Source organism: Notolepis coatsorum, assembly GCF_963971535.1.
Source record: "Notolepis coatsorum genome assembly, chromosome: 20".
In the NCBI taxonomy this organism is placed as follows: domain Eukaryota; kingdom Metazoa; phylum Chordata; class Actinopteri; order Aulopiformes; family Paralepididae; genus Notolepis; species Notolepis coatsorum.
The window spans coordinates 38,355,278-38,369,816 of NC_140184.1; the positions used below are offsets into that span (position 1 = coordinate 38,355,278).

Consider the following 14,539-nt stretch of genomic DNA (forward strand, 5'->3'; position numbering starts at 1 on the left):
TGAAAATCCGCCTAAAATACATACCTAAGTAAATGGAATATTGCTCTACTTCTAAAAGGGCCATTTGCACAATTTATTCTTTATTAATAAAGGGAAGATGATTAAACAGAAGGTTTTGTAGATACAGTACTGAATTCTCCCATCCGGACCAATGTAATTTGAAATATTATTATAGAATATAGAATAGCAGGCTTATAAATGACCTTATTATAGCCAATTTGCACATTTATGGATTGTGCTAAATCTTATATTTCAAATGCCCGAGTTCAATTTGTATTTATTATCACCAGGCGTGCATAAGAACAGATAATGAAATCTACTGTATGTACAGTAGCTTTTTTATTTTCATCAGGGTGCCACCATTTTTAAACTAATTTCAAATATAATTGTTGCTACATGCTAAACATAGGGAAGAGAAACTAACTGCGCTTCAATATATGTCAATAACGTTACGTTTTGTGGTTTATTATCCCGAGTAATAAGAGATATTAAAACAATTCATAAGTAATTAGCTTGAAACCCCATAGAGGCTTTTGGGAAGTGTCGTTCGGAAAAATTCCTACGCTCATCGAAAGCTCCCAGTGTCCTCTACAAAATGGCTGCAGAAAACCTATAATTCCCGACGTTCAAATTTTCCAAAATGGTTGACTTTTGCGAACTAAACAAGACCAAAACGAAAATGAAAATCTATTTAATAACACTTTAACCTATTGGTAAACTAACATATTGATGATAATATACATTATAACTGCTGTTGTGACATGGTTATGATGTTTATATACTTAAAAATAAAACGCTACTTTTGTCAAACAGTCTGGATAGATTGATTTATGATGTGATGTAATTTTGGGACCGGTACCGGTCTCGTCAGGCTTAAGAGGTTTTAACCCTTAGAAGTCTAACCTAAATAGCTCCTCCTCCTGAGAATTTCCCCCTTTTTTTTTGTTACATAATATAAAATTACAGATTCATACCTTCAAAATAAGCCATCAATTGTCAAATTTGAGACGATAGTTTTCAATCAATGTCCTATCAAACATTCTGGTAAAATCCTAACACCTTTTCAGTATAGGACTTTGAACTAGATCCAAGTTCATTCAGCTATCTGATGAGAGAACTACACTCCCAGAATTCAATGTGATCATTGTCACTAGAACCATTTCACACCTGGAGCAAAGGCCCAGTCATTCCTTTGTTATTCCAGTGAATGGACCCAGCAGGAGGCCTAGCCTAGCGACAAGCGGCCACTACATAGTTGGGTATTGAAAAAATGCTCATATCCAAAAGTAGTAGATAGATATAGGTCATACATGTAGGTATGCACTTGTCCTAATATACTAACCTACACTGTAGCACTCAACACTTTGATGAACATTGTTACTCAGCTGATAGAGGTGTGCCCTTCCTCAATAAAGCCAGAGAGAGAGAGAGAGAGAGAGAGAGAGAGAGAGAGAGAGAGAGAGAGAGATGGTATTTACAGTACTGTACCATATCACATACCATATCACCTTTTGCAGCATACCATGATTACTTATATTGAGATGTTTCAGTACAGTGGATGGTACAGTATATACAGTAAAGTACAGTGTATATATAGTACTGTAAGAAAAAGAAGCAAACCAATAACAATTTGTGGTTGTATTTCTCTAGAATGAGAGAGAGAGAGAGAAAGAAAGAAAGAAAGAAAGAAAGAAAGAAAGAAAGAAAGAAAGAAAGAAAGAAAGAAAGAAAGAAAGAAAGAAAGAAAGAAAGAAAGAAAGAAAGAAAGAAAGAAAGAAAGAAAGAATTATTATTGCAGCGATTTTCACTGTTGACTTTTATTTTACTGGCCATCTTTGAACATGCCATATTTTTCTACTAACTGCCTGCTGGCAAAACTATGCTACTCGCTACAGTACCTGCAGATTAGACTACCTGTATATGCGCTGTCAACTCTCGCTCTGACTCCAACCCGTTGAAAGAGACAACACGCATTTCGTGAAGACCCGCCCTACTCTGCCTCTGATTCGCAGACTGTGGGTGGGGGGGGGGATTCTGACGGGACTCTGAATATGATTGGACCAAAGCAGTAGACAGACACAGGCACTGGCAGTTGGAGCAGTGCAGGCGGACAGACAGGAGCAGAGGAGATAGCGGAGAATTTCGAGGATACCTGCTATACGCACTGATGACAGGATATATTTCCTTCCACTTGGTATCACTCTCGAATCACGTTTCAACCACTAACGTTGCTGCCATGAGCCTTCGCTATGGTAGCCTACAAGTGATAAAATAAATAAAACGCCCAACTCGCTGTACAAGAAATTCCTTCTGTGTGTGTGTGTGTGTGTGCTCTACTGGGCGCACCTTTCTACTCTAGAAAACTGCGAGATAACTCATCATAACTCGTACACACAAGCACTCTGTCTCTACTCATACAGTAGTTGATGTTTTAGCGCGACGTGGGTATATACACGGGCGAGGATGAAAAGCATGTTAGACTACTTTTTATTCATAAGTTAACGTTCCGTCGGGTCCGCGTGTATTCTCGAGAATGATAATAATAATAATGCAGGACCTCTTCAGATTATATTATCAACGACAGACAGTGAGAAAACACAACCCCCCCCCCTCTCGCGCTGAAGAATATGCATATTAGATCACTCAGTGATTAACACCTATGCGCTGTGTGTGTGTGCGCGCGTGCATGTACGTGACGCGTTGTAGTTTCGGGGGAATACAGGGATATTTAGAACTATACAATTGAGCAAGAATTAAACATATTTACAAGTCGTATTATGTTTAGCAAGTAAGGATACATATAGATTACACTATTATGCACTCGAAATTGTCTTTGTGCTATTTTTACAGATTTTTGAAAAACGGGACTTCCTGAGCATTTGTGAGAGATTCTAATTCTTTTGTTCTCCGCCCACGGGAGCAATAGGCCCCGTTGACTTCTAAGGGTTAATTAAGATGTTAAATCTTTTTTAAATAAACATTTACAGAATTTTTTAATGGCTAAAAGTGATTTTGTAATTTTGTAACTGTGGGTCTCACAGGGTACTTTTAACCATGTGACTGAGGCCCAAATAAAAAAAACATTAGCAACTTCAGAGGCCAGAGGGTGGGACCTATAAACACATGAAGGGTGCCGTGACTGAAAAAAAGGTTGAGAAACGCTATATGGTGTGGCTCTTTGTGGTACCACAGTCATTTCTGTGGCTCTTAGTATCTGACTGGTTGGCCACCCCTGCTTCCAGTGCATCCGAAATACTAAGCATGTTGCTGTGAGAAAACTTTGTTTATTTACTAGCTTGTATAATTATTTGACCTTTAGATTCAGAATGTCTGACAATATAACAGAAGAAATCACCACCCTGTCGACAAGAAGAACCGGCAGCCTCATGCATCCCCTCCCCCTTCAAACATATTCATGTGCATCAGACTGCATTCATCATATGATTCAGATGACACCAGTCTCTGACTTTGATATTCCCTCAGGATTATTAAAGGATTTCTATTCTATCTATATCCGACAGCTGAAGACGTTATCCTCAGGAGAGATTAGCAGAAAGCAAAACTGCCACAAGAAACACAAAATATCAAAGCAAAAAAACAGAACATAAATAGGTAAATAATGATAAATAAACATAAACAGTTCAACGTCACTCACCTTGTCTAGTGCAGCCTTCTCCAGTACCTCCTTGGCTATGGTTAACTTGTGCTCCAAATCCATTAGCTGCTGCCCCTGCAGAAAGACAAGCCTCTTGAAACAGTTCTACCCTCCTGTGCTCTGCAAACACAGCATGTTCACGACTGAATAAACAAACTGTCCTCCTCAGTGGAAAACTGTTAACGCTTTGACGGCCAAGCGTGTAATATCTCGTGTTTCACCGTCAACGCTTGAGTGCCAAAAAAAAACGTAATATCTCGTTTTTAGATCCTTCAATCTTTTTCCTTTGATGCCCATTCTAAACGGTCAGCCGGATCATTCTAGGTGTCCCTGGCTCATTTGCCTACGTTGGAATTGCAATGCCGATCGAATCTCACCAGGTGACAGTATCGCCGACCTTTTGAACTCTGATAGTCCAGTTCAGACATTGTCTCTACTGATCTCTTCCTGTCAAGACTCGCTCTGAGGGGGAGGAGCTCTTGCAGAGCAATCGATAGGAGATCTGTTCGCCTCAAAACCTATAGTTTCCCGTAAACACGAGTAATTACATATAAACGAGTAATCGTGATCGCCGTTGGGATCATTGGAATTATTATTTTTGGAGTACCTTCTGGCTAAGGTAAGGTATATTCTATGTCTATTTTACCGAACCTGAAACATGTTTCTGTAACGATCACAGTGTCTTATTTTACCGGACCTAAACCAAGCTTTTTCTAACAATCGCCTTTTCGGGGTAAGACTACCCCCTCCCCCTTGATGATTTTGTGAAGGCACACGTGTACATGGTATATACCTTTTTGGGAGCATTTGGGGTTTCAGGGGATCAACCAGAACGATTTGGGCTTATTGCATATAACGCATCTTATCTCGCAATCTATGGAAAAATAGTGGATTATTTTGGAAATGGGCAATGTTTAGTGTGTAATAAACTACAAACTACAGTGTGTAGAAACAAACTCTTTTTTACATGTTGGACTAGAAATAGTGTCTGTCAAATGAGCCATACTATTGTCTTCATAGCTATAATATAGAATATAAAATAGCTCTGCAAAGATTGTGAAATATTGTGAAAATGGTCAAGAAAAGCTGGTGCTAGCCATTGCAGATGGGGAAAGCTTGTGGCGCGAGTTAAGCTTGAAAGCTATAGTACCTTAAATTGGCTGTTTCACTGTTGTTGTTTACAAAGGCTTTATGATGACATAAGGTAGAATAATTATTAGTTATATATAGTAGGTATTTTGGGGTAATTAATTGCACCCTCACCCTGCACCTTTAAGGTTAAGGTTATTATTCCTTTTTGTGTCATTACCCGCCATGTGTTCCCTGTGTTCCAAGAGCCAAGTGGACCTGGAAAACTGGTTGGGTTCTCTAGTAATCACCACACGTACACATAAGCCAAAGTTAGCCACCAAAAAGGAATTGGAGCAATGGAGCAATCAAAACATGTTGTAGAATTATCTAATCAAAATCAACAACACTTTACGCTGAATAAGGATGATATTGTAAAATACATTTAAATGAAATAAAACATAGTGATTATGGCTGCCCCATAGTCAAATAATCACTCTAGTCACTTTGGTCTTATTCAACCAAAAATTTGTTAGTTGATTAGTGTTTTTTTATCAAGCTACAGTAAATATGAGTAAACGTTTGTAAATGAGTTATTTCCTGAACAATTATACAAACACCTATGGTAAGATGCATGATGTGTGCAGAACATGTAGGCAACGTAATATTACATGTGTTGATTAAAATCAACAAATCAATTACTTGTCGGAGTGCTATGACTATAGTTGTGATTGTTTATACAGTATAGTGACTCCCAGACAACCAAACCTGTTTCACTTTGTTCGCTTTCACACCAACAAATTGTGTTTGGTTCAATTGAACCCTGGAACATTTACTACCTTGGTGCGGTTAATTTGGCTTGGTGTGAACACCAGAATCCAACTCAAGTATGCAGCAAACAACCACACCTTGGTCCAACTGTTTGAGGTGTGAAAGCGATTGGGCCAAAAGCAGGAAAAGACCCCCAAAATGACACAAGCTGATTGGTCAGATATTTTTCCATATATTTCTAAATGTGCAATTTGTCATCATCACAAGGTTATTCCTTTCGCTGCTGGCCAAATTATGTTGTGATACTAAACAAATACCTTGCATGCATAATTCAGGTCACAGTAATCAAGACAATAATGCATAATTAATCACAGACAGTGAACTGGAAAACAGAGTATTTCATAATTAGTGAATTTGTGGAAGCCAAAGTGGGGATCACAAGATTATTATTATATATTTGATATTTGTATTGACAATTTCCATTTGTACACAAAAGACACAAAATACATTGAAATTAAAAGCTTGAAATTTAAAGTGACACAAACAGGCACAACATTTTTTATGTATAAGGCTTACATCTCTGTGACGGATTACAAAAATACAAAAATATAAACAAACATAAGATGTTAAATAAATGTGACTCACATCCTAGGTGCATACAGATACAATAATTAAATAAATGATAAATGAAAGAACAATAAAGAGAGCCCTCCAAATAACCCACCCCCCTGACCCCCCCCCCCCCCTCCCCAAAGTCCCCTCCCCCCAAGCCCCCCCCCCAGACACCCCCCCCCCCCCCCTCTGCCCCTCTGCACATAAGCACACACATTCACACACACATACAGACAAGCTTCATCTAAATCCTTAACATCTAGGAGTGGCGGGATCTAGCAACTAATTAAAGGGGACATGCATTGCTATTCCTTTCACTATTTGGGCAACTTTACACAATTCCTGTGAGTGTATGGAACACATCTGTAAAGTTTTTTTCCAAAAAATTCATTGTTTTGTATTTTTTATCAAGTACTCTAAAGCAAAAATGTTCCACTTCAAGATTTCAAGCTGTTTTGTGCTGGGCTCCGCCCATAAGCGCTTTGAGTGACAGTCACCCACAGTCTGCGACTGGCAGACCGAGAGATAGATAGAAAGATTGAGGGTAGGGATGTCCGATATTATCGGCCTACCGATATTATCGGCCAATATTGGCATTAAAATGTGATATCGGAAATTATCGGTATCGGTTTTAAAAAAAAAAATATATATATTTTCTTTTTCTTTCTTTTTTTTTACATTTATTTAACCTTTATTTACCCAGGCAAGCATGTAAGAACAAATTCTGATTTAATTTATTGTCAAAAGTATGCATAATGTTGTGTTAATTCCACGACATATGAGAGATATGTAATGTTAATTACCTGAAATTATTCAGTTTTTGGGGGGGGGGGGGGGGGGACCCTGCATATATCGGTATCGGTTGATATTGGTATCGGAAATTAGGAGTTGGACAATATCGGTATATCGGTATCGGTAAAAAAGCCAATATCAAACATCCCTAGTAGGGATGTCCGATATTATCGGCCTACCGATATTATCTGCCGATATCGGCATTAAAATGTGATATCGGAAAATATCGGTATCGGTTTTAAATTTTTTTAATACATTTTTTTTTACATTTCTATAGAAATGATGTCCGATATTATCGGCCTACCGATATTATCGGCCAATATCGGCATTAAAATGTGATATCGGTTGATATCGGTAACGGAAATTAAGAGTTGGACAATATCGGTATATCGGTATCGGTAAAAAAGCCAATATCGAGCATCCCTAGGTGTCATAGATCCTTGAGATAGGTGCTCTTTGGTGTGGATTTAAAGTGAGTAGGTCAGTCCAAGGCTGTTTGTGAGGGAGTAAAGGGAAGGAGGGGAAAACGGTAGATGTACAGTGTCTCAGCTGAAAATATCTAAAAAGATGAGATGGACAGAGTCCAAAGGAGGATGACAAATGAGAAAAGCTACAAAACACCCCGTCCACATGTAAGTCCTTACATGTCTTGATACCTTTACTGTGCCATTGAGAAAAAGTTTAATCTGTAGAATGGGGTGGGGGGGGGGGAGGGGGGGGACAGATTATTTTAACATATTGGAGCCATGGTAGATGCAGAACAAAACTTAAAATGGCATCTAAATTGCTGCCAGATCCCGATTAAGAACCACTGGGCTATCTGTAAACTGGCTAGGTTTAAAAGGCAGAGAAGAATAGATAAGGGCGGGCAGTGAAGAGGAGGAGCAATAGCGAGACTCTAACCTACACCAGGGAGTAGGGGTGTAACGGTATGTGTATTCGTCCCGCGAATTTACGGTACGGCCGTCACGGTGCGGTACGTGCAGCCATACGAAGAATACGCCTCAGCGCGAACACACCAGTCGCACATACAGGCACTCGCGGGTTCCGTGCGAGAACAGCGCGCGTGGCCAGGCACACCGAGTCCGACTTCAAAGCGGGCGAAAGTGCACGGAGGAAGGCACATTTACATTGGAACAGCTGCAGGGTCATTACAATTTTACAGTTTTCTTTCGTTTTCTTGTTCGCCCAATAATGTTAACCAAATGAAACCAATGGAAAGAAACGCACCAACAAACACAGCAAAATTCTCCCCCGGACTCGAGTAGGGTAAATCTGCAGTGCCGCAGCCCCATACATTGCCGGACTCACAGGCACAGCTGATCAAATAAAAAAAAGAAACGTACTTTTCCTATAGAAAATTATTATATTTAAGGCGTCTGGGTGGCGCAGCGGAGATTGCGCTTGTCACCAATGCAAGAGACTCCGGTCTCGAATCCGGGTGTCAGCATTGCCTCTGGCTTGGGCCGGCCGTCATACTGGCTCAATTGGCAGAGTCAGCGGGTGGAAGTCGATGGGTGGTAATCTGGACATTGTGGACAGCGACTCCTACAGGTCGGTTGGGGGACGCCTGCACAGCAGAGACAGGAAATAGTGGGGGTAGTGTGAGCCTCCCACACGTTACACCTCGCCAATGAGAGTCCGCGCTGGCAGGTGAAAAGATGTGACAGGCTGCCTCCTCGTGTATTGGCTTTTTTACCGATACCGATATACCGATATTGTCCAACTCTTCATTTCCGATACCGATATCAACCGATACCGATATATGCAGGGTTTCCCCCCCCCAAAAAAACTGAATAATTTCACCTGTTCCACCACCCTGGGTCGGTACCATGACATTATGATCATAGATCCATATTTTTCAGAGTGATGCAAAAAATTTGCGATTTTAAATTGGGAGAGGAATAGAGGGATAGTTTGAAACAAATAGAGAAATTTAGGTAGAATGTTAATTTGTATACTGTTCACTCTGCCAATCAATGAGAGTGGGAGACTACTCCATAGCTGGAGGTCAGACTTGGTCTTGGAGACTAGGGTGGCGAAGTTAGCAGAGAACAAGCCAGATAGTGAACGGGTGACATTAATGCCAAGGTATTTAAAGCCGGATGTGCTCAATTTAAAGGGCAGGTCCGAATGTTGAAAATTCAGGGCAGAGTTATTAATGGGTTAACATTCACTCTTTTGTAGATTTAATTTGTACCCCGAGAATGAGCAAACATTTTCCAGGATAGATAGAATATCTGGAATACCAGAATAAGGATGAGTTATGAACAATAGAAGATCATCCGCATATAAAAGGGTTTGTGCTAAATTGTCCCACGTACAACACCCTTAAACAAATAAGAGGACCTCAGTGTGATAGAGAGCGGTTTGATTGCCAGGGCGAACAGCAGGGGGGATAGAGGACAACCCTGGAGTGTCCCACATGTGAGAGTGAAGTAGTCGGATCGGTTGTCATTAGTGTGTACGCTAGTTTCAAGTTCAAGTTTGTTTATTATTTGTCAGAACAAAATACACAATACTTTATAATGAAATGCTTGTTTCTGTATGAGCCCCTGAGAGTGTGCTACATATAGTAAAAATAAAGTCAATATACATATATACAATATACAATACAGAGTAAAATGAGTAACAGTGAGGTAGAATGCAGAGGGTAGGGTGCACCCTACCTTACACTTGGGGTAGGGTGCAAATGAGGTATGAATGTGGTGCAAATCTCTTTAATAATAGATAAATATAAAGTGTGCTAAAGTGAAGGTAAGGTGAGTGTTTGTTTAAAGTGAGTGTGTAGATGTGGATGTGTGTGCAGTGTGTGCAGTGGTGCAGTCGTAATATGGGAACTGCCCAGACGCCGTGTGCACGCGCATACATGTTCCCTCGCTTGCGCACAGAACTGATGATTATTATGCATAACAATGTTTTAAATGTAATTGTAGTTACAATTTCTTTAATTGAATTAACTTAAACTAGAAAAGTAAATACAAACTAAATTAACAATGTAACCAAGCAGTGGCGGCGGGTAGGAGGGAGGGGCTAGCAGGGGCTTAAACCCCCTCTGAAAAAGGCTTAGCCACCTCTAAGCCACCCCTCCTAGTTATGTTTTTTTATTTTATTTATATATAAAATACATTACAAATTCCGTTATATTGGACATTTGTGTCTTTGTGAAGCTGTATATATATCTATTCATCATATCTATGGCTGTCACTATAGCCAATTGAAATGCTAGAAATGGTCACGTGGACTGGGAGAACCAATGGAATTTCTCTTTCACTTCCGCGTTTGGAAAAACAAAACAAACGTCTTTGGATAACTTCTTTGCGGAAATACCATGAGCCAGAAGAGGAGCTTACGACCTATAAAGCTTCTTTTAATAAACAGGAGTCATACTTAACTTTGACATTGGCTTTTGGAGGACGAAACAATAATAACCAACCGGTGACTCTCGCGTGTTGACATGGTAACCCGTAGCCCCTTTCTTGACTGTGATGCACGGAGTGAATCCACAGTCACTTGCTCCTCAATAGGAAACCAACCTAGATTTACCATAAAGGACTGGTTCTAACCGAACTGTTCGTTATACAAATATCACAGAGACATGTCAAAGGTACTCACAGCTGCACAAGGGTTTCAAACAGAGATACGGGATGGTTTGAAAGCTCGGCGTTGCTAATAAACATTTTAAATATATTTGATAAACTGCTCAAAACGGCATTATTTCCGGCGTTGGGATTAGCAACGGCGAGCTTTCAAACCATCCCGTATCTCTGTTTGAAACCCTCGTGCAGCTGTGAGTACCTTTGACATGTCTCTGTGATATTTGTATAACGAACGGCTCGGCCAGAACCAGTCCTTCATGGTAAATCTAGGTTGGTTTCCTATTGAGGAGCAAGTGACTGTGGATTCACTCCGTGCATCACAGTCACGAAAGGGGCTACGGGTTACCATGTCAACACGCGAGAGTCACCGGTTGAGCATGGATTTTGGAGGACCGAAGCTAAAAAGATAATAAGCCCAGCTGCCCAGGGCAGGGCTGCCTGCATTGTGGTGAGTGTTGTGTTTTAATAATAATAATACATTCGATGTATAATACACCCGCTGTTACAGCACACACACACACACACACACACACAGACACACACACTGGAATGTCGGGTCGCTCTGTCCATTATAATTCATTAGCACCTGCTATAAACAATCCAGCCCCCCCAGAGCTCCTCCAATGCCAATTATCTGGCGCCGCTACTGTAACCAAGATGGCGGACAATAATCTTTATGAATGGATGTATTGATTTCATCATAACAACTCATTCAAAAAAGATACAGTCACCTGGAATATGTTAGTTGTTTACACAATGTTGGATTATGTAATTGGTTTGTCATGACCCATTGTAAAACAAAATATAAATCGCGGGGGGGGGGGGGGGGGGGGGGGGGTTCTGAGGGGACTGGCTGTCGGAGAGGAGAGAAGCACAGACAACATGAGAGAGGAGAGATGACACGCACCTAAATCCTTTGCGGGGTGAAAATTTGCCGCAAAACCTTTACACCAATCATTGTTTAAGAAGCACAGTGAAGTTACCGGTTGTTATTTCGTATAACACACTCCATGTGACCCCAGAACCTCAATGTAAATAAACCATAATCACCCTAAAAAAACAGTACTGTATTTGTAAATCTGGTATGTCATAAATGTATAGATGTAGCAGTACTGTCTATCTGTATGTCATGTATGTCTGTAAACTTGTGCATAACAGAGTGTGGCTCCATAGCAGAGTCATTTTATATGAAGTTTGTTGTTAGATGGCATTTGTAGCAACCTCCCTCTGCAAAAGGACACTGTTGCACGAAGCGATTTCACTGGATGTCCCGGACACAATGGAAGTATGGATATATTCGTAACGAATAATTAAAAAAATATACAGTCAACTGGAATAGGTTAGTTGTTTACACAATGTTGGATTATGTAATTGGTTTGTCATGACCCATTGTAAAAGAAAATATAAATCGCGGGGGGGTTCTGAGGGGACTGGCTGTCGGAGAGGAGAGAAGCACAGACAACATGAGAGAGGAGAGATGACACGCACCTAAATCCAGTGATGTACCTGAACGCGTTCAATGAACGATCGTTCATGAACGCGTTCGTATTTTGGGCGAACGTGAACTGAACGTACTGATTATCCGCTAAATGAACGTAATTGAGAACGTGTTCATTCTCAGCGCTGTGTAACGGAGTTCAAAAGTGCGTTCATTCTCAGCACTCTGTTATAACGGCGTTCAAAGATGTGCCAGATTTCATATGTATTTCAGCCGAAAACCCAGTTAAAACACACCGTAAACAGGCTTTAAAATTATGTGGAAAACCAACCGATCTGGCAACGCGCCTGTACACCCCCTGCTACGTCATCAGACTCATCACAACAACAGCTGAATCTGCGAGCAGAAGCCGAGAGCTGCGCAGCAGCAGGTCGAGAGCAGCACTCGCTCAGAGAACTCTACCTCTAGATGTCGGCGCTTGGGGATTTAAAATAGTTTAACGTTAAAGTCAGTACTGACTCAGACGGAAACAATCTAACGTTTGTCTGTAAACTTTGTCCACCCGGTTTGAAGAAGCAAGTCCCCACATCGACGCGACGACGTCGACAGCAACATTGAGAATATGCAAACGTCCTGTTTTAGTTTTCATAATAAAGACAATTCAAGCAAAGTTGTTCCTCATGTTTTTGAAAATATACTGTAGAGATGAAAGCTGCAGTGTGGACTGAATGCGCGGTGGCAAAGCGTTATGGAAATGCCAGTATTCTGATTGCTGTCTGTGTGGTTCAATATTTTTTACAAATAATAGTTTGCAGCAACGTATTGAAAAAAGAACTAACAAAATGGGCCGTTCAATATCTCCTTTATGTTCGAAATGTCAAACAGACCTGGGTACCTACAGGCTACAGTCTATCACTACTTTTGGGAATCTAAGTGTTTATCCAGGTTCTGGGGCCAAGTGATTGATTGATTGAACACTTTATTAACATATTGCAGAATGGGTACAGTATAGTACAGCTCAGTCATTAATTGAAAATGGGGGACCCTGATGTAAACAAGACGAAAGTCTTTCTCTGGTCTGCATCCCCTTAACAATTGTATGTATTGAGCTGTACTGTATCAGGGTCCCCCATTTTCAATTAATCAGGACATACATGACATACAGATAGACAGTACTGCTACATCTATACATTTATGACATACCAGATTTGTCAATACAGTACTGTTTGTGATACAAAAAGAGTCCAGAAAAGAGAGTAGGCCTATATACATTTGACATATAAACTGTACATTGGAGGAGGTTGGGTAGGTGGGGGGGGTTGTGTAGGAGGGGTGACACCCTTTACAATTCAAACTATTTGATAAACTTCTACTTTCGGCCCGGAAATGCATTCTGATAAACTGGATTAAGGATAAGCCTCCATTTTTACAAATGTGGTATAGAGAGATCTTCGGTGTGCTACCCCATGAAAGACACTGTGCAATGCATAGAGGCAACAACGCTTCCTTTCAGGAGGTGTGGGCCCCACTATTAGACTATTTTCCTGCTGAAATTTCTCGGATCCTTCTAAAGGCCCAGTGCCCCATTGTATGGACAGACTTAGGATAGGAACAAATATATGTCTACATGTGAATGGGCTCGAGGCAAGTGCAATACTGTACAGTGCCTGTCTTGGTTTGCTTTTCCTTTTAGCTTGTTTTTCTTTTTGTTTTGTTTTTGCTTGCTTATGGTGTGGATGATGGCATAGAGATGAACTGGAGGACCCCCCCCTCCATTGTCCCAATGTGTGTTTTTGTAATGTAAGTAACTGTACGTGAAAAATCTATATAAAAAAAATCTATATATCAAAAAAGAACTAAAAAGAACTAAATTAGTTCATTTTTGAAACCATGAACTTTAGTTCAAAATTTTGAATTATGAACTATGAACTGGGCCCCATTCCTCGTACGTGGTTCAACTAAGTCGATCAAGATGTCATTATCCAGCTTCAGTTAACCCGATGTTTGAAGTCGGGATTTTCCTGTTCCTCGAAGGTGGATTCAGTCTCGTTAACTCAAGCCAGACTTGCGACTCAGGCTAAATGCGCGCGGCCGCTTCAGGTGAAAAGCCAGCACGTATCGATGGCAGAGATCCTGATTCTCTAACGGCATTGATTGATTAATTGATTTGAAACTTTATTGACAGATTGCAATACGGCTCAATCGCCTCGCCGACAAGTTAAATGCGTTATCTATAGGCTAATTTTAAGTCCCTCATTACCTCAATCAATCAGATTATATTTCTTTAAACTTGCCTGCTGGATTGAATAAGCAAATGAGATCTTGCTAGCGAAAATAATTAGTTAAACTGTTAAACAGAATTACGATACGGCTCTCTTACCCATTGATTGATGTATAGTCGATCTTTAACTTATCTCTACTGTGGTCTAACGGGTTGTTCGTTTGACTTTCACGCAGACGACTGGTGTTCGAGACCCTAGTCTTTTCCTTCTTTTTGCAATATAGGAATAATTCAATTTGGTGCACGTTGAGAGCTATATAAAGAATGACATCCTCAATGCATGTAGATTTATAATATTTTAACTTAAAACCAGGCTACTTTGG

At 40.4% G+C, this 14,539-nt stretch overlaps 1 protein-coding gene across 1 annotated transcript in view; it reads right to left on the minus strand.

Moving 5' to 3' along the window:
* The window catches only part of luzp2 (leucine zipper protein 2), a gene marked incomplete at both ends in the record, with an annotated part of 652,643 nt that overhangs the window by 109,817 nt on the left and 528,287 nt on the right, over nucleotides 1–14,539 (minus strand). Inside the window, one exon of the mRNA XM_084337104.1 lies at nucleotides 3,656–3,730. Within this exon, the coding sequence (XP_084193230.1) occupies nucleotides 3,656–3,730 (75 nt within the window). The remainder of the gene's footprint in view (nucleotides 1–3,655; nucleotides 3,731–14,539) is intronic.